The 21,584-nt window shown below is 39.5% G+C and overlaps 1 protein-coding gene across 16 annotated transcripts in view; it reads right to left on the bottom strand.

Moving 5' to 3' along the window:
* The window catches only part of HEATR5A (HEAT repeat containing 5A), a 128,970-nt gene extending 107,498 nt beyond the window's left edge, over window positions 1-21,472 (bottom strand). For 6 of the 16 annotated variants that reach the window (XM_063697710.1, XM_055361331.2, XM_063697708.1 and 3 more), the window contains exons 1-3: window positions 21,307-21,421; window positions 3,906-4,105; window positions 1,354-1,565 (exon numbers count right to left, since the gene is read on the bottom strand). In XM_063697710.1, the coding sequence (XP_063553780.1) occupies window positions 1,354-1,565; window positions 3,906-4,031 (338 nt within the window). In that variant the 5' untranslated portion in view covers window positions 4,032-4,105; window positions 21,307-21,421. Of the gene's footprint in view, window positions 1-1,353; window positions 1,566-3,905; window positions 4,106-20,986 lie in introns of all 16 variants that reach the window. The other 10 variants (XM_055361325.2, XM_063697711.1, XM_063697713.1 and 7 more) reach the window with 4 other exon arrangements.
* Between the last annotated feature and the right edge of the window lie 112 nt (window positions 21,473-21,584).

Below are 21,584 nucleotides of genomic sequence, written 5' to 3'. Positions count from 1 at the left end.
TCATCTATTTTTTGTCAGTTGTGCTTTTTGGTGCTGTATCTAAGAAACACTGCCAAAGCCAAGGTCACAAAGATTTCCCCTATGTTTTTTCCTATGAGTTTTACAGTTATAGCTGTTACACTTACATCTATGATCAATTTTGAGTTAATTTTTTATACATGGTGTAATAGAAGAGTCCAAATTCATTCTTTTGCATGTGGACATACAGTTATACTGGCATCATTTGTTGGAAAAGTGACTATTTTAAATTTTGCTTTGAAAGGATAAAATTTCTAAGAATCTATTCTGTGGTTAAATCCTAAGGCATGACACTTAGGTGAATATGATTATACTTTCAATAATAAGGATGTATCAATCTGTGATTACTCTACTATTCAGCCCAAAGATTACACATCCTCAAATTTGTTACAAAATTCTACAAAATATTTCAACAGAACTCAGCTACATATTAGATAACAAAAAGATAAGCTTAAAGATAAAAATAAAAACAAGAAATAATGTTCTCATCAAGTTTGAAATCTGAAAACTTTATGGGGGAATACATTCTGTTGTAAGGTAAAAATTAGACCAACAAAAACTTTATAGAATTATGACATGGTGGCCAGGTGCAATGGCTCATGACTGTAATCCCAATACTTTGGGAGGCCAAGGTGGGTGGATCACTTGAGGTTAGGAGTTTGAGACCAGCCTGGCCAACATGGTGAAACCCCGTATCTACTAAAAATACAAAAATTAGCTCGAAGTGGTGCCACGTGCCTGTAGTCCCAGCTACTTGGGAGGCTAAGACAGGGGAATCGCTCGAACCCAGGAGGCAGAGGTTGCAGTGAGTCGAGATCACGCCACTGCACTCCAGCCTGGGTGGACAGAGACATTCTGTCTCAAAAAACAGAAAAACAAGAAATATTACACGGCTCATTGCCTTTTCAAAGATAACAGGTGATAAAACGAACTAAATCCTACAGAGAAACTAAGCTGTTCTTTTTAGGATCTTAGCAAATACTTTTCTACATGATATTTACTATCAATTTTCATAACCAAGAATGAATAAATTATAAAAGCATCCAAAAATGTGAAGAATTTAAAATATCTTTCTTAAACACTCAACTGCTAAAATTTTAGGAAGATGTTTTGAATCTCAAATCTAGACTTCAAATATGTCTAAAGTATTTGTAGAATTGTTTCTCAGCAACTAACATGAAAAGTGTTAGTTTCTTTTTTAAGTTAGATTTTTAAAATGAGTAAAACTGAGTTTGTATTCAGTTTCAAAGTAAATGTCAAGTATTATGGGTACTTCATAAAAATACAACAGGAAGCAATATTTTGTTTTCTGTTCTGTTTTAATGTTTCACTTACAGCTTAGTGGGAAGATAACTTGGAGAATCATCTTTGCTACGAATAAGATCATTACATTTATCGATTGCTTCATGAACGGAGAATGTGTCTCCAATACTATAAAGTATGGCTAGATTCTTAGCAAGCAGTTTGCGGGTAGGAGGCCCTGGGGAGCTGTTCAACAAAGACAGGAGCTGTTCTACAAGAGTCTTCTGTTTCTCCCTTACATCATTCTAGAAAGAAAGATAACACAAAGACAATTCAAAGTCAATATAATTATCTGTAATCCTCTAATATAATTTTTCTTTCATATATTTAAGAACTAAAAAGGCTCTAGAAAAATACAAACTTACTTTGACTGGAAGTTACAAATAAGTTGGTAGTGCGGTCATTATGCCAGACTAAACAGGTAGTTTGCTGCCCTGCTAATAATAAAAAAGCCCTCCAAAAATTCCGAACCACATTATACTGCAATCTCTGTTAACAAATATAAGGGCTCTATGTATTCGAAATCTTTCTTCTTTTGTTTGAAAGGCAGAGCAAATTTGTATTATTATTATTATTATTATTATTTTTTTTTTTTTGAGATGGAGTCTCGCTCTGTCGCCCAGGCTGGAGTGCAGTGGCCCGATCTCCGGTCACTGCAAGCTCCGCCTCCTGGGTTCACGCCATTCTCCTGGCTCAGCCTCCCGAGTAGCTGGGACTACAGGCGCCCGCCACCATGCCCGGCTAATTTTTTTGTATTTTTAGTAGAGACAGGGTTTCACGGTGTTAGCCAGGATGGTCTCGATCTCCTGACCTTGTGATCCACCCGCCTCGGCCTCCCAAAGTGCTGGGATTACAGGCGTTAGCCACCGCGTATTATTATTTTTAATAGAGACAATGTGATATGGTTTGGCTCTGCATCCCCACCCAAATCTCATGCTGAATGGTAATTCCCATGTTTCAGGGGAGGGGCCTACTAGGAGGTGATTGGATCAAGGGGGTGGATTTCACCCATGCTGTTCTTGTGACAGTGAGTGAGTTCTCACAAGATCTGATGGTTTAAAAGTGTGTGACACTTCCCCCCAACCCTTCCTGCCATGATGTGAAGAAGGTCCTCACTTTCCCTTCGCCTTCTCCCATGACTGTTTAAGTTTCCTGAGGCCTTCCACTCATGCCTGTTAAGCTTGCATATCTGTGCATTAATTAAACCTTTCTTCTTCATAAATTACCCAGTCTCAGGTAGTTCTTTATAGCAGAACGGACTAATACACAAGGTCATACTATGTTGCCTGGGGTAGAGTGCAATGGCTATTCATAGGAGCAATTACAGTGCTACACTACAGCCTCAAATTCCTGGGCTCAAGCAATCCTCCTGCTTCAGCCTACCATGTAACTTGGTCTATAAGCATGCATCACCATGTCCAAATTTGTATTTTCAACTACAGCATCTGAGTTACTAATCCTACACCTCCCTCATATATAGCTGCATAAAGCAGTAAACTATAATCTATAACCAGAGCTGACCTTGTAATGGCTACCTGTTTTATTCAGATCTATTCCTAAGTGTAGGGCAATTTTCTTTTTGCAAGCTTACATATATAAATGTTAATAACGTTATTCCATTTTCCTTGTCTGCTATCTGAATAAAGAGTACACAGTATCATTACAAAGCTAATGGTATTCAGGTGCTCACTGAGGCCTAAAATTCCACAATAAAATATTTGTCAGTGTATAGAATTTTGTCTTTTGTTTTTTTTTTCCCCCAAATCTAGAAGTTGCTTTTTTTCCCTCTCTTAAAGATCAGCAAACTTGTCAAATATTTTGATAACTAGAGTCACACAGCTCCCTATTGTCTCAGAACAAGAATGTGTTTTGGAATGCTACTATTTTAAATTCATAAATAAAATGTCTTCTGTTAAATTCTAAATGTCTCCATGAGTAGTGTTTTTGTACCACTTTGGAACTGCATATAGTACTATGATTATGTGAAAAAATGTTCTTATTTTTAGGAGATGTAGGCTAAAAGTAAAGTGCCACCTCAATGGCTTAGTAAATTAATCAACCAAACACGGCAAAATGTTACTAATTGCTGAATGTAGGTGAAGGGTATGAGTGATCAGTTTTCCTTTTCCACACTTATGTCATAAGCTTTGAAGAGAGAATCTGTTTATCCATAGGCTCTTGAATTCATACACCTCAAGTCTTCACACCTCTTTAAAGTGAAACTCCCACTACATTGTTTAGCCACTAGACTGTACCAGGGCTTTATGTACACGGAGGAACATAGATGCAGACCATAACAAAAACGAAGTATAACAGAAAGTAGTTGTAGTTGGTGTTTCATATATTTTTAAAGTAATACCAAAAACATTAGCTAATTTCTTCCTGCTTTTCTGAATAGCGAAAACTTCTTCTAATAATAAAAATTCTGATGAGGGAACAAAAAATGTAATATGCTTCATTAAGTTTTAACAAAGTCTAACATTGTAAAGCTAAATTAGGTTATTCTGGAAAAAACTAGAAAAGCAAACCAAAGGAAGTAAACATGGGCACTTAAACAAAAAAACAGATGTTGTCATTTTACCCACCCTGCTGGTTGCCAACAAGAGCTTCTCCAAGTATCTCAACCACTCAAAAATAAACTCTGCCTTCTGAACTTCACCTAGTTGATTGTATGCTTCTTCATTCAGCAGTAAGCTATGAGCTAATTCCATTCCTTGCAGCAATCCTCCCAGCTGGTCACAGTTCTTCTCGTTAAACTTTGGTCAATATACCTAACAATAAAAATCTGCAATACAGGAAAATAATGTATTTTAAAAGGGGAGTAAAAAGGAAGGCAATCATAATAACGGAAATCAGAAAAGTGAAAACATAATTAAATGTATACATTTTTTATAACTGCTCTAGGGTGAATCTGGGAAAATCCCAATAATGTTCTAGTTAACACTGACATAAAATCCACCCTTATATTCTGTACTCAAGCAGACAGGCAAAAATAGAGTAGCAATATTGGCATTTGTATGCAAAAACTTGCTAAACAGAAGAGACATTCCACTAAAATTCTGAAAATTTTAAGATTAGGCTGTTTATTCTGTGTTGGGTTTTCTTTGTAGTTTAAGTAACTTACTAAAATGGGTAATAGGTACATATTAACAAATGACACCAAACATCCAGACCTTCTACTAGAATTCTATAGTAAAGCTTGTCATCTCTCCGAGCCTTTGCCTAGCTAGGTACATGCCCTGTCATTTACCTGGAGATCCAAGAGGGACTTAAGCCCATTAGCATCAGTTCCCCCAGCCTAATAAAGGCACTGCTTGTAGTTTCAGGCTGGGAGTTTAGGAGAGTCCAATCTTAACTAGGCTTATCTCTGAAAGTCTTGTGAGAGCAAACTTTTTTAAATGGGTATTGTCCAGGAATTATAGCAATCAAGATCATATCTGCTCTGACCTAGATCCAATGCAGCCTTAATTTTGTTGTAGCAAACAATCAACAGAAGACACAGGGTTTGTAAAATTTTTATTTTATTCAACAGCATCTCCTGGGTACACCTTAGTGCTGTTACAGAGCACACGCAGCATATAAGTGTATGTATATACATACATATTCACATTAACATACAAATTTATAAGATGGCATTGTGATTACTAGACAGAATTTTTTATTTTTAGGACATGGATGCTTTACTGCAACTTACTTTTTAAATGGTTAAATCGTGCAGTCAACCATAAAATATGGCAAAATGTTAACAGCTGAATACAGGTAGTGGGTATGTGAGTGATCATTTCACTACTCTTCATTTTTCCACATTTTAAAAAGCACAACAAAAAGTAGAAAAAATTATTTAAGAAATAAAACACAAGTTGGCTATTAAAAAATACTACTACTTGCAGGAGTAGCAGCTATCATCAGGAACATTAAAGAACATAGAAGGTACCACATCATATACAAAAGATGGGTATTCCTATTCACTAATGTACCTAAATAGAAACATGTTAATTGGAATTTCACAGGAATGTAGATAAAATGCTATGGCTAATTTAACTAAAATATTTAAAATACATATCTTACATTTCCCTAAACAAACCTCATACTTTTACAGAGAAGCCAGTAACTAAAGACGTATTAGAAAATCAGATGACAGACTTGGGAAAGGCTTTTCATTTTTTCATGTTTTTCTCCAACAGTTTACCTGTTTGAAATTACTTAGAGTATCAGCTCATCATAATTATAATGTAACTGAAAAAAGCCTCTTTAAAAGACAGTAGTCACAAACTGGTTCCCTGTTGGTCAAGACTGCCTGCAATGCATTGGGGCTAACATTTAAACATAAGAAGATTGCACATAAAAATCTGGGTCCAGGGCCAGGCACAGTGGCTCACACCTGTAATCCCAGCACTTCAGGCAGCTGAGGCAGAAGGATCGCTTGAGTCTTGGGTCCAGGAGTTCGAGACCAGCCTGGGTAACATAGAGAGACTTTGTCTCTACAAAAAATTAAAAAATTAGCCAGGCATGGTGGTGTGTGCCTGTAGTCCCAGCTACTTGTGAGACTGAGGTAGGAGGATCACTTGAGCCAGAGAGGTGGAGGCTTCAGTGAGCCAGAGAGGTGGAGGCTTCAGTAAGCCATGACCACACCACTGCATTCCAGCTTAGTGAAGAGTGAGACCCTGTCTCAAAATAAAAAAAAGAAGAAATCTGGGTCCAGTGCCATGTGCGATGGCTCATGCCTGTAATCCCAGCACTTTGAGAGGCCCAGGCAGGAGAACTGCTGAGGCCAGGAATTTGAGAGCAGTCTAGGTAACAGTGGGATACTGTCTCCACCAAAAAAAAAAAAAAGACAAAAGAAAGAGAAAGAAAATCTTAGGTCATTTTCAAAAATGTCACTTTTACAGAACAAAGAATATAAACAATGTGACCAGGTGTGGTGGCTCACACCTGTAATCCCAGCACTTTGGGAAGCCAATGCAGGCAGATCACCTGAGCTCAGGCGTTTGAGACCAGCCTGGGCAACACGGCAAAACCCCATCTCTACGAAAAATACAAAAATTAGCCAAGCATGGTGGTGTGCACCTGCGGTCCCAGCTGATTGGGAGGTTGAGGCAGGAGTATCGCTCGAGCCCTGAAGGCAGAGGTTGCAGCCAGCCAGGATCACACCACTGCACTCCAGACTGGGGGACAGAGTGAGACTCTGTCTTGAACAACAACAAAAAAGGAATATAAACAATGCTGCTAAACATTCATTTTTACTGAAGCAACAAAAATTCTAGCTTGTTTTAAAAAACCCTCCTTTCCTTTGTTCAATTATCAAAGTGAACTAGCCAAAATATTCACAATTAAGGATACAGTTAATAAATGCTACAGAAATAATTTCTGGAAGAACCCTACTAAATACAGAAAAGGTGAAAAGCAAGTTTGCACTTAGTATCTATGATTGTTTGGGGGGTGGAAATAACCACAGTATCACAGAGAAAATTTCTTATTAATACCAGGGCAAGTCAAAATCCTATCTTCAGAATCAAATTACCCTTTTTAGAAATCATTAGGATCTGCTGAAGAGACATTTTTTTTCCTTAGGCAGCAGCAATATTGTGGTGTAAAATGATCTATCAAGAAGCAAAATAGCTAACACAATGTGATGATAAATAATTCAGTAAAAAGCTTGAGATCATAAGCAGGTCATAAAGTCATCTCTAATGCCCTCAATACATTCCTTATGTAAATTACTCCTAAAGGAAGTAGACAATTCATGTTGGTAATCTCGCATCTAAAACTCACACGTCTAAAATGCACCTGAGAGCTCCACATTCGCACTACCAATGTGATAAGCAAGGGCATTTTGCAAACAGATGGCTGCTGCTCTTATCTGAAGCCTTACCTCATCAGGAAGATGAATACAAATTCAGTCAATGTTATCTGCTATACGTTTTAAAATAACCACAACCCTACATATACCTGAGAAATGCTTATTTTTCTAATTTTTCTCTTAGTTTCCCTTATGTTTCTGTTGAGATTATAAGGTGATTTCCTACAAGTAAACACATATGTCAATATATTTAAATATATTTTTCAAAGTATAGTTAGTTGCCACTTGAAAAAAGGATTTCATAAACCTGCCGCTCCAAATGTAATGCCAGCTATATTTAACAGAAGCAGCTAATATTTACTGCTTACTTATAGTCTAAGCAGTACTCTAAGTGCTTTACATTATTTCCTTGAATAATCTGCCAAATTGTCCATGAAGCAGCTATTTTGATTAGCCCTATTTTACAGATGAGGACATTGAAGCACAGAGAAGCTAAATGACTTTCCCAAGGTCACACAGAACCTGGGTGTGCACTTAAGCAATCTGACTTCAGATAGATTTGTTTTAACCACAACATACTATGCTGCCACCCTTTCATCCAATCAAGCTCCTCAAAAATGTGAGAAGTTAGGCCAGGCCCAGTGGCTCACGCTCATAATCCTAGCACTTTGGGAGGCCGAGGCAGGTGGATCATCTGAGATCAGGAGTTCGAGACCAGCCTGGCCAACATGGTGAAACCCTGTCTCTACCAAAAATACAAAAAATTAGCCGGGCATGGTAGCATATCCCTGTATTCCCAGTTACTCGGGAGGCTGAGGCGTAAGAACCGCTTGAACCCAGGAACCCGGGAGGTAGAGGTTGCAGTGAGCCAAGATCACGCCATTGCATTCCATTGCACTCTAGCCTGTGTGACAAGAGTGAACCTCTGTCTCAAAAAAAAAAAAAAAGTGAGAAGTAGGGCCGGGCACAGTGGCTCACGCCTATAATCCCAGCACTTCGAGAGGACAAAGCAGGAGGGTTGCTTGAGCCCATGAGTTCAAGACCAGCCTGAGCAACATAATGAGACCCCATCTCTACAAAAAATAAAAAAATTAGCTGGGCATGGTGGTGCACACCTGCAGTCCCAGCTACTCAGGAGGCTGAGATAAGATCACTTGAGCCCAGGAGGTTGAGGCAACAGCACGCCGTGATCAAAAAACAAAGAAACCCAAAGCAAGTCATTTTTTAAAAAGCTTACATTTTGTACATAATTTGTGGATATATGGAACTAGATTACACTGTTTCCCAAAGACAGAACATCAGGTTCCTTGGTGTAATAAACTTGGGAATCTTGCATTAAGACAAAGTCAGGGATTTTTACCTACAAGATTTCTCAGGCTATTTAATTAGGTTAATGTATATTATGACTCTCCATGAATGCAATATAGTATGAAGTATTAGTTAAAATGCTGCCAGCACCTAGCAAGTTCTAGACCTAAGCAAACTGTTCCAAGGAGAAACATTAACATGTACCTGTTATCATCACTTATTTATATATATATATATATATATATATATGTATATGTATGTATGTATTTTGGAGATGGAGTTTCACTCTTGTTGTCCAGGCTGGAGTGCAATGGTGCGATCTCGGCTCACTGCAACCTCCACCTCCCGGGTTCAAACAATTCTCCTGCCTCAGCCTCCCAAGTAGCTGGGATTATAGGCATCCACCACCACACCTGGCTAATTTTGTATTTTTAGTAGAGACAGGGTTTCACCATGTTGGTCAGGCTGGTCTCGAACTCCTGAACTCAGGTAATCCATCCGCCTTGGCCTCCCAAAGCGCTGGAATTACAGGGGTGAGCCACCATGCCCGGCCCTATTAATATATTTTTAAAAGCTACACAAGAATGTTAATTCCATTACTTTACAGCCAAACATTGTATGTGCTTACCCTAAAGCCAATAACTGAACTAAGTTATAATGGTATTTAAATGTTTTTAGACTAGGTATTTCTCTGGGCACTATTTGCTTCTCTCAAAACTGTCTGTACTTTGTACATGATAGATACTGCTAGTTACTCAGTCATCATTTTCATACCAGAGGTCTTTTATGTTGAGAAAAGTAGGCACTGCAAACTAGACCTAAGGTACCAAGGTAACATCCAAATTATGCTTTTCAAATTGGGATAACTCCAGCATTGTGCCAACAGATTATGAAGCATATTACTATGCTAGAGGTCAAATTTAGACTGGAGGGTCAAATTTTACTTAAAGTTTTCCCTAAGCATTAATTTTTAACATTATTTTATATTAAAATACAGATTTATGCATAATAGAAGGCAAAGTTAATAAAACACTTCAAGATAACACATGAGACTTCAAAGAAATCCTGAGAATGATAATGCCTTTCTAGATGTCCTTTAACAAAAATCACTCCCTTTTGCTGATAAGAATACTATTTTAATGGAAAAATTGAAGAACCACTAAGCTATGAGTAAGTTGAACTATATGAAACTGCCATTTTTACAGGTGAAAAAAAAGGCTGGCTTGACAATTTATGTGATTCAACTTAAGTACCAGTCTTCAAATATCAGACATAGTGTATGTCTGTACTAACGTCTGTACTTTGCATAGTATTCTTTCCTTTCGAATGGCTCTGTATTAAGCCTAGTGACTTTATTAGCCTAGAGTAACACATATGTATATTATTGACTACTAATAGAAAAAGGAACCAGAAGGGCACCAATATTCTAGGGCCAGAGTTTTCTTTTCTTTCCTTTTTTATAAAGATGGAGTCTTACCCTGTTGCCCAGGCTGGAGTGCAATGGCACAATCTTGGCTCACTGCAACCTCTGCCTCCCGGGTTCAGGTGATTTTCCTGTCTCAGCCTCCAGAGCAGCTGGGACTACAGGCACATGCCACCAGGCCTGGCTAACTTCTGTATTTTTAGTAGAGACAGGGTTTCACCATATTGGTCAGGCTGGTCTTGAACTCCTGACCTCAGGTGATCCAACCGCCTCGGCATCCCAAAGTGCTGGGATTACAGGCATAAGCCACCATGCCCGGCCTCAGAGTTTTCTTTTCTAAAGTAACTTACTCCAAAACCATCTCTAAGAGCAGTTAACAACCGTATTATCAGGCCAGGCGCGGTGGCTCATGCCTGTAATCCCAGCACTTTGGGAAGCCAAGGCTGGCAGATCACTTGAGCCGAGGAGTTCAAGACCAACCTGGGCAACATGGCAAAACCCTGTCTCCACAAAACATACAAAAGTTAGTTGGGTGTGGTGGTGCACACCTGTAGTCCCAGCTGTTCGTGAGGCTGAGGTGGGAGGATCCCTTGAGATAGGGAGATGGAGGCTGCAGTGGGCCAAGATCGTGCCACTGCACTCCAGCCTCAGCAAGACCCTGTCTCAAAACAAACAAAACCAACCATATTATCAACAAGGGTTGGTTTTAATTCATTTGGAAATGAGTTAACTTCAATTTTATTTAGGCATGATAGTGTAAGCACCTTCAACAACGTCAACAAACATACAGGCTGCTGATTATTCTGGTCCTGATAGAAAGTGCTAATATAATTTTCTCTCTCTAGAGTTTACAGGTCTATTTTGGTATGGATGGAAACATATGTTGAAATTTATTGGGAGAAAAAAGTATTCCTAATCTTCTTGGTCATTTTAGTTCCTTAAAATGATTATATCATTTCAAGGGCGGAAAAGGGAAAAATCACAAATAATCAAAGAGGACATTGGACACGAGATAAGATAGGTTTATTGGATTGGTTTGTTAGTGTCTTCCTTCTGGAGCATGAAAATAATTCACAAAACAAAAAAGTTACTAAACAGTAAATGAAACTAATTCCAGAATGTATCAAGTACCTGAAGTGTTGGGATACGTCTCAGACTTAAATTTCAATTATTTTTCTTTGACTTTTACTTCTCTAAAAGACACCGTAACAGCTTCAACTCACCCTATAGTCTTAGTTCCTCAGTTCTGAACAAAAAGCATGAAGTAAACAAACAAAAAAAACCCCAACTGTCAAGAACTCCCACAATTCAAGAAACACAGATAAATCCTAAAATCTAAACCTTTCCCAAAAATACAGTAATTAGCTTTCATCTAGAAGGAAGCTAGATTATTCTACCCTGACCTCAGATTTTCATTTGTGATTTAGGCTTTGCAAAATTATACATTACAAAAACAGGAACTCACCAGTTACACAGAGCATTAGGCCACACTTGAGATGTTGCTTAAAGAAGGCTGCTCCCGGTATAAAGAAAATTAAGTCCTTTTGTTACAGTACTTTATATATCTCTAGGCAGAATCCTAAAGCTGGTTTGCTGACACTTAACTGGTACACTTTATTAGTTTTAGGGTAAAATGGATAAGAAGCAAGTCATTTATAATGTTAGAGTTCTTTAACACAGTTATAACTTGATAATTTAAAAATCTTGTCTGTATCAATTCTATCTTTGAATCTGAAACATCTTGCTTCCTTCTTTCTACAATACAGCACTTTAAAATTAGGCTAAAAAAATCACTTGCCTCAGAAAACAGCAGAAAAATCTCTGAAAATGAAATTCAAACTTAGGATATTATTTTGTATGAACTTAATATTAGTCTTTCTAATTCTCTATAACAACCCTACAAATAAATTGGCTATCATTAGTTAAAAATTTGAAATGTTAACAATAGAATAATGATTCAAGCTCAATAGGAAATAATTTGATTTAGCTGAGTGGTTCAAAACTATGCATATTAAATCTAAATATGAAAAACGCAAAAACTTTTATAGCCAATGCTGAAATTTTAGAAAAGCTGATAGTTTAATATAAATAGTGGCAGTACAAATGGTTCAACTCTTTTAGAAAAAAATATTATTTATCAGAGGTTACAACAATATCAAAACCATTTGACAAAAACATCCAGTTTTTGAAAATTCATAAGAAAAAGGAAAATATAAGTATAAAAGTATTAATTACAGCACTGTAATTAACTGTAATTCCAGTGAAAATTCAAAAGAACTTACAAGTCCAACACAAGAGAAATGGTTAAAATTTGACATATTCAAAGAATACTAGGCTGTCATATAAAACCATGAAAACTACAAATGCACAGGAGTGCAAAAGGCTTAATGGGAGGAATAAAAAGCGAAGAAAACTACGAGTGCAGAAGTTTTACATTTTAAGAGAAACCTTCAGATAAAGCAGTGTTTACCAAGAGTACTTTGTGGAATGCTGCCAGAAGAATGAAAACATGTATTCTGTGGGAAGAGGGGGAAATCCAAGTTGAAATGGTTTTGGGAAATGCCTCGTCAGTTTTCTTCACCAGTTTCTCCATACATGTAACATGGTAATGTGCACTATGTACTGCCAAGAGGGTGTGCAGATAGAGCATTTGATGTTTCTAAACATGTTTTAACCATAGGCCTCTCCTCCACTCCCTTTTCCTTTTTTTCCCAGCCAGGAATCTCATGGAATTGGTGTTCTATAGAATACAATCTTTGAAATACTAATCATTAAAGACTAGCATATGTCAAAAAATTTAAAATTTTCTTTTTTGTTCATATTATAAAATGATTTCTTTCTTTCTTTTTTTTTAAGACAGTCTCGTTCTCTTGCCCAGGCTAGAGTGCAGTGGTGTAATCTTGGCTCATTGCAAGCACTGCCTCCCAGGTTCAAGCTATTCTCGTATCTCAGCCTCCCAAATAGCTGGGATTATAGGCATGTGCCACCATGCCTGGCTAATTTTTGTATTTTTAGTAGAGACAGGGTTTCACCATGTTGACCAGGCTGGTCTCGAACTCCTGGCCTCGAGTGATCTGCCTGTCTTGGCCTCCCAAAGTGCTGGGATTACAGGCGTTGAGTCACTGCACGCAGCCTGAAATGATTTATTGCTAGTAGAAGGATATATAATTTCCACTATCAATGACTATCAATGTCATACTTCTACTTAAAAGAGGACATTTCTGATTAATATTTTGGATCAAATTATCTATATAAACAGAATCTTCTCATAAAGATGTAAATAAAGAAAAAAGACGATGGCCAGGTGCGGTGGCCTGTAATCCCAGCACTTTGGTAGGTCGAGGCGGGTGGATCACGAGGTCAAGATTGAGCTCATCCTGGCCAACATGGTGAAACCCCGTCTCTACTAAAAATACAAAAATTAGCTGGGCGTGGTGGCACGTGCCTCTAGTCCCAGCTACTCGGGAGCCTGGTGACAGAGCAAGACTCCATCTCAAAAAAAAAAAAAGAAGACAAATATATGAAGTTTTAACTTTGTATATTTAAGATTTATCAATTCACATAAAAATCTGTGTTAGTCTGTGGCCAGGCGCAGTGGCTCACGCCTGTAATTCCAGCACTTTGGGAGGCTGAAGCAGGCGGATCACCTGAGGTCAGGAGTTCCATGGAGAAACTCTGTCTCTACTAAAAATATAAAATTAGCCGGGCGTGGTGGCAGGCGCCTGTAATCCCAGCTACTTGGGAGGCTTGAGGCAGGAGAATCACTTGAACCTAGGAGGTGAAAGTTGTGGTGAGCCAAGATGAGGCCATTGCACTCCAGCCTGGGCAACAAGAGCCAAACTCCATCTCAAAAAAAATTTGTGTTATTCTATAATTGTAAGTAACTTTCACATATACATCCTTTACAAACTAAAAATGCTTGTTGTACTATATATTTTAAAATTTGATTTACGGAATTCTGAATACGAATTCCCACAGTCAAATGAATCCATGTTTTCTAACTCGTACCACAAAAACCTAACTTATGACGAACCCCAGGCACAGCACTAATACTTCTAATTGTAATATATAATGAAAACACATTCAGTGTACCAAGATGCCAAGAATATTTCCTGCAAACTTGGTAGGAACGGGAAGAATGTTGCCGCTCACCACTGCATAATGCAAAGCAATATGAACAGCAAATACACACTGCTCTAAGAACTGATGGGGAGCACATCCTATTAGGATAGAGAAGTCAGGGTGGAGTAGGAGAGAAACAGGAGTTACCAAGACAAAGAATTTAACACCGGGACAATAAATTTATAAGATGTGGGGTGAAAAAGGGTTACAGGTTGGGGACTGAATTTACTCTGCCTTCTTTTTTTTTGTTTTTCCAAAATACTGCATGTTATTGTAAGGAATGAGAAAAATGGTAGAAGCTGGATTCCATGATGGCGAGATTGCCAGTGGGAGCCCTAATTGGACTATAACTGTTTGTAGCAATTCTTCCAGATTACGAAAGAGAACACCCCGGAAGCGTAAAAGAAAGTGTTCTGGGGGGTGGGAGGGGATAAGACTGAGCAGTAGGAACCAACTCTAAGATGTCAGTGACAGAAAAATGATTATTTTTTGAGGATCTACATACTAAAACCTTTTAATTCACTATCTCATTTAATCCTCGTAATACGGAAACTTAAGATATTATTATTCTAATTTTACATAGAAAGATAATGAGCTAAGAAATTTGTCCAAGGCTGAAATGCTACTTAAGTGGAAGAAGAAGGTAATGTCCATGTCTGTCTGTCTAAATGTCCACATTCTTTCAACTACTTCATATAGTCTCTACAGTAATCACTGCTATTACTAATACAGTTATTGCCATAGGTGGTGAAGCATCCAATCCTTCTAACTTTGTTGTTCTTTCTCATCACTTCACTTTTATGTCTCCAGTACTTTGAGGCTTTTTGTTAGTGTTATGTCTTCCAGAGACATCAGCTTTCAGAGAGCCCTTTCCATCTAGACGGCAAATTAATAAGTACTAAAAGTATTAGTTTAGTCTTTGGCTATTCTTGACTATTTTTATTATGCTTCATTCCACACACCAATTCTCCCATCTCTCCATGGAAGGGGGATTTCATTCTGGACCTTTAGGAATGCCAGAGGCAGATTTTAAGTTAAGAAGTTTTACTTTTCTTGTATCTCCCACCACACTCTTCTGAAAGTCACTAGCTAGCACTCACACTACTTGGTACCTAACTGAGATTCCAGTAACAGGAAGTAAAAAAACAAAGTCTATAGAGCAATTGTTTCAGAACTCATGGATTTTACTGACATAAATCCATCAAAGCCTATTCATTCTTAGTTTAGACATGACTAATAATCCAGTTATTTGGATTCTATATAGAGTAGAGAAACACATTAAAAGTAAAAGAGCAAACCCACTGAGAGCAGGAAGCTAACAGTGATGAAAGAGACAAATAATATTGAATATAGATATTTTTAAAAGCAGAGCAATATAGGGCTACTTAATACAGGTGCAAAGTGTACAAGATGCCATTATTCCTCCAGCACATCAGGGTTTACAGGAGAGGCCAGAAATTCTTGCTCCCTTTTCAAAATGAGTCAATCCTTGTATCTGTTGCTTGTGCAATCTGCTATCTAGGACTTCCAAGTTTAGGCATTAGACTCTACCTGCTTTGGAATCTTCCTTTTCCCTCTCCTCTAATTGTTCGTGTCTCTTACATCCCAGTTAGAATTCACAGATTCACCCTTAATCCACACTATGGTCTAATGTCCTGGCTCTTCCTCATGGTTCCTACATTTATTTATTTATTTATTTGTTTGTTTGTTTGTTTGTTTGTTTGTGACAGAGTCTCACTCTGTCACCCCAGCTGGAGTGCAGTGGCACCATCTCAGCTCATTGCAACCTCTGCCTCCCAGGTTCCAGTGATTTTCCTGCCTCAGTCTCCTGAGTAGCTAAGATTAAGGCGCGAACCACCATGCCCAGCTAGTTTTTGTATCTTTAGTAGAGACAGGGTTTCACCATGTTGGTCAGGCTGGTTTTGAATTCCTGACCTGGTGATCCGCCCGCCTTGGCCTCCCAAAGTGCTGGGATTATAGGCGTGAGCCACCACGCCCGGCTGGTTCCTACTTTAAATTCACAACATACCTCATAAAATTTAGCTACCTAACCTAAAATTTAGCTAAATTTCTAACCTCTTGGAGCCTCACCTGAGGGCTTTCCTTGGCAGGCACTGCTTCTCACTCCCTGCCAGATGTCCAGCTAGGCTCTTTGCAACTACAGCTCCCTGGAATAACTCCGTATTATTCTGCCTTCTGACTGCCACTTTCATGTCCTACTCATGGAATACAGTAAACATACCATCTATTCCATCAAATCCCCACAATTGTCTGGAGCAGCACTCTGTAAATCAAACTAACTGATATTTCTGCAGCAAAAGATAGGCAGATTCATATTCACATACGATGGGATAATGACTGCAAATACCTTTGCATCAGTTCAGGTCATGTTTTGCTACCAAATGAGTTAAGAAAAAAACTTTTCAGAGCCTTTTAGACTCCAGAATTGGAACTAAGGCATTTTGTACGTGTATATCTGCTTTGCTTTTTTTCTGATTTCCTCCCAAAATAGTTTTTTAAGAGTTTTGGTGATTCAATGGGTAACTTCAGTTTTCTGGTAATTTTATTTACATAAAAAAGGTATTATTACTTGTTTCGAGTAAGGTATTATTTTGTGTACAGACACACAAATATGCATATATTCAACATGTAGAAACCTCCAAATGCAACAGAAAAGTATATAAATGCTATTGTATATTTACCCATTGAGAAGCATTACTTGGGCAATACAGGACAACTAAGTTACTGAAAAAATACGCTACACACATAAAACAACAATTTAGTAAAATTAGCACCATACTATGGGTTTTTTTTTTTTCCTTTTCTTTTTTTTTGAGACAGGATCTCACTCTGTCGCCCAGGCTGGAGTGCAGTGGCAGGATCTCAGCTCACTGCAACCTCTACCTCATGGGTTCAAACGATTCTCCCACCTCAGCCTCCTGAATAGCTGGGACTCCAGACGTGTACCACCATGCCTGGCTAATTTTTGTTTGTTTTTTGAGATGGAGTCTCGCTCTGTCGCCTAGGCTGGAGTGCAGTGGTACGATCTCGGCTCACTGCAACCTCCACCTCTCGAGTTTAAGCAATTATCTGCCTCAGCCTCCTGAGTAGCTGGGATTACAGGCACCGGCCACCACACCCGGCTAATGTTTTTGTATTTTTAGTAGAGACGGGGTTTCACCCTGTTGGCCAGGCTGATCTCAAACCCCTGACCTCAAGTGATCTGCCCGCCTTGGCCTCCCAAAGTGCCAGGATTGCAGGCATGAGCCACCACATCTGGTCGATGGTTTTAAGATTGGCAAAAGTATATGTACAGCTTTAAATATTTAAAATTATCACCTTCTTCAAGTTTTCCTTCATTTTTGTCACATAACCAGCTCTAATTTCTTAGGCAAATAATTAATATAGTGCTTTAATATGGCCATATTATGCTTCTTTTCTAGAAATAAATATTTTGTGTTGTTACCATTAAAAAAAAAAGAAGAAAAAAAAGCCCAAGCATGATTCAGGATATATACTCCTGTTTCAATCTGTTAGGTATCTGTTTAAAGAGTTCTAACTTTCCATTTGGTTCTCACTGTAAATATGTTTGATTTCTTGTTCAGTTACACTTCCAATAATATTCTGTCTGACTTTATGACCAACTAGGAATCACTAGATTCCTGTTTAAAAAACTCTTTTGAGGCCAGATGTGGTGGCTCACACCTGTAATTCCAGCACTCTGGGAGGCCGAGATGAGGGGATTCCTTGAGCCCAGGAGTTCGAGAACAGCCTGGGCGACATAGCAAAACCGCCTCTCTACAAAAAATACAAAATATTAGTTGGGCATGGTGGCATATGCTTGTTGTCCCAGCTACTCAGAGGCTGAGGTAGAAGGATCGCTTGAATACACTCCAATGACTCTGTCTCAAAAAATAAAATAAAATAAAATAAAATAAAATAAAAATAAACAAATAAATAAAACAAAAAAAACCCTGCTTTGAGTAAAGGTACCTTACTGCTGCTTATGATAAACCCTATGAATGGCATAGTAAAAAGAAAGAAGTTTACTAAACGAAAAAAATTTCCCATACCAGATCTAAATTAAAACTTAACACAGTTGCTAGAGAAAATATAAAAACTCTTCCTCTTCCCTAGGCTTACAAAAGGCTAGAGTTGGCCGGGGCGGTGGCTCACGCCTGTAATCTCAGCACTTTGGGAGGCCGAGGTAGGCGGATCACGAGGTCAGAAGATGGGAGGCCATCCTGGCTAACACGGTGAAACCCCATCTCTACTAAAAAACAAAAACAAAAACAAAAAACAAAACAAAAAAAATTAGCCGGGCGTGGTGGCTAGCACCTGTAGTCCCAGCTACTCGGGAGGCTGAGGCAGGAGAATGGCGTGAACCCAGGAGGCGGAGCTTGCAGCGAGCCCAGATCGCGCCACTGCACTCTAGCCTGGGTGACAGAGCGAGACTCTGTCTCAAAAAAAGAAAAAAAAAAAATTAGATGGGCGTGGTGGCACGCGCCTATAATCCCAGCTACTCTGGAGGCTGAGGCAGGAGAATCGCTTGAACCCAAGAGGCGCAGGTTGCAGTGAGCCTAGATGGCGCTACTGCACTCCAGCCTGGGGGACAGAGCGAGACTCCATCTTAAAAAAAAAAAAAAAGGAGAGAGTTGCCGAAATTATAAAACTTTACACTAGGTAAATGTAGCAGAAAAACCATGCCCTTCCTCTATCATTACACACTGCAGATCCAGAAGCATTTATGAGTCCTACAATTACCTGACATTATAATGAAAAACCAAGATTAATAAGTAAAAGTGAGGCTGGGCGCAGTGGCTCATGACTGTAATATCCCAGCACTTTGGGAGGCTGAGGCGGGCGGATCACCTGAGATCAGGAGTTGGAGACCAGCTTGGCCAACATGGTGAAACCCCGTCTCTACTAAAAATACAAAAATTAGCCTGGCGTGGTGGTGCATGCCTGTACTCCCAGCTACTCGGGAGGCTAAGGCAGGAGAATCACTTGCACCGGGGAGGTAGAGCTTGCAAGTGAGCCAAGATCGTGCCACTGCACTCCAGCCTGGGCTACAGAGCCAGACCCTGTCTCGATAAAAACAAAAACAAACAAACAGAAGAATTAAAACTGAATTTAATCTATTTCCTCCTACAAAAGATTTAGTGATTAAGCACTTAAGAACTCTAGTTCAGGGGTCCACTAATTTTTTTCCGTAAAGGACCAGACAATACTCTAGGCTTTGGGAGCCATACGGTCTCTATCACAACTACTCAAAAACAAAACATGAACAGCCATAACGAAGGAGCATTGTTGTGTTCAATAAAACTTTTATAAAACTGCCAGCAGAGCAGATTTGACCCACAGGCTGTAGATTGCTGAGCACTATTTTAATTCAAAAATTTAACACTAGAACTAGACAAGGGATCTAATTAAGTGACAAAGGCAAGTCTTTACTAAGTTTTTTGGCCCCAGTTAATTGATTTCTCAAATGAGATTTAATAACAGTTTCTCAATGTCTCCTGAAAAAGCAGAAGTGTTATTTATAGGAGGACTGTGGTCTCATTAAAGGATTGTTCAAACTCTTCAATTAATGAACCACACAAGACTCAATAGAGCTTTTTAAAAAAATGCAGATGTCATTAAACGCTTAATTCAGAATAATTTTAGAATTTAAAAAATTCAGAATTTAACCCTTATGTTATTCATAGTTAAGAAAGACTATTATAAACTGCCTCAACCTTTTTAAAACAAAGCAGGAAGAAATGTAAGTGTATTGGTTAAAGACAAGTAAAATAGTAATTTTTTTCTGTAGATAATATATTCATTAGTTTAATGTAGTTAATTTTAATTAATAATTTAAGAATTAAAAAGGTACTTTGGAGTCATGTATTTTCTGTGACTAAAGTCAGATACAATAATGAATAATACTAAAAAAGTGACCTAATCTAACATCCATAAATAGTGGAGGGAACTTAAGCTAGAATTCAGGTCTCCTGACTTTCAGGTGAGGAGTCTTTTCTTATTCTCCTATTCTATAGTTATCTAGGTAAAACAACTGCATTCCAAGGCACAACAAATCCATACTACAGTATTCTCCAACTGTCACTATTCTTATATTATAAATCCTGCCTGCTTATCAGTTAAGGAAAAAAAAAGTCAATGGTATTAAAATGTAACACAAATCTCGGCTTCGATACTTTATCTAAAATTACTTTCTCAAAGACATACTTTCTAAAATGTTTGGAAAATGAAACAAAATTCTCCTCTCCCCATCCAACTAATGCTCAATTCTAACCACACTTCTGCTTTCCCTACAGCTTAAGTAATTTCACTGGGAGTATTTTCTCTGGAAGTTCTTAAGTGTACTTGTGGGCCCCTTTTTTTCCTCCTTAAACTTCTAACATCTTTCAGGCTGTAAATTCCTTAAGGGCGCCTAGCCCAAAAAAAGTGCTGCATATTTGTTCAATAAATGAATGCACATAAAAACAATGGATAACTATGACCTTTAATGTAGGAGCTCAAGCCATTTTATTATTATCTGACTTGACAGTCAAGAAAATTATCCCAACTTGCCAGAGGTATCCATTACTGTGATAAATAAACACTATAAAACGCTTTATAAAGTTTCTAAAGACTTTATAGTCACTTGAAATAACGCCGCGTTGGCCGACAGTAGGGTGAAAGAAAATGTTTCCTCACACTAAGCAAATGCCACCAAAGGAAAAGCTTTCTTTCCTGGAGAGAACTGCAACAGTTAGAAGGCAAATATCCACACTCTCCACTGCTCCCTTCTGGGAACTCTCTTTGAGGGTTCCTGCAGAAAACGAACGGGTCTCTGAGGAAGCTCGCCCAAAGGCCGGGCCAGGGCCCGGCTCCTGGCTGACCACTGGCGCAGCGGACGCCGCAGGGCGGGTCCCGGGAGCGGCGAGTTGGCTAGGCGGGCTCCGACCTGCTGACCTTCCCCACACGCCCGGCGACCCCGGCTCCCGCTGGCGGATAGAGTCCACGCCTACCTGTTGTGCACAGGTGAAGCCAGACTTTCCCGTAGTCCAGGAGGAAGAACGGACCGCGCTGTTCATCAGCCGACCCTGTGGCCCAGTCAGCCCCTTCTCGGCGGACTCCAGCCCTTAGGGTCAAGACACCTAGCCCCTCGACCGGTTCTCCCACCGGCTTCTTTCGCGATCACATCGCTGCCGCGACCACCCTCGGGATCCCCGAGCGCTCAACTCATACAGCGGTCCTGGTGCGTTCTCCTTCCCAGCCAACAGGCAGCCCAGACACAGCCCCCTCGCGCCCGGAGGTGTCCCCGCTCCCTGGATCCCCGACTGCCTGCCTTTGGGGGTCCTCCTCAGCTGAGCGTGCGTCCCGGTCCAGCAACGTTACCGGCTGCTCTGCTAACCCTAGCAGAGTCTGGAATTGCCGGCGGCGGCGACAGCGAGGCATTGAGGTGGGCGGGGCACGCGTGGGGCGTGGCCGGAAAGCTCGCAGCGGCGAGCACCGCGGGAGCTAGCGATTGGGAGCGCGCCCTGCGCCGCGCCGCTGGTCCAAGGCCCCGCCAGCTGGCCGCCGAGCCATCGAGCGCCCACTCTGGCAGGCGTGACTGCTTCACCG

This window comes from Gorilla gorilla, chromosome 15, assembly GCF_029281585.2.
Source record: "Gorilla gorilla gorilla isolate KB3781 chromosome 15, NHGRI_mGorGor1-v2.1_pri, whole genome shotgun sequence".
Classification (NCBI taxonomy): domain Eukaryota; kingdom Metazoa; phylum Chordata; class Mammalia; order Primates; family Hominidae; genus Gorilla; species Gorilla gorilla.
This window is presented reverse-complemented; position numbering and strand designations above follow the sequence as displayed.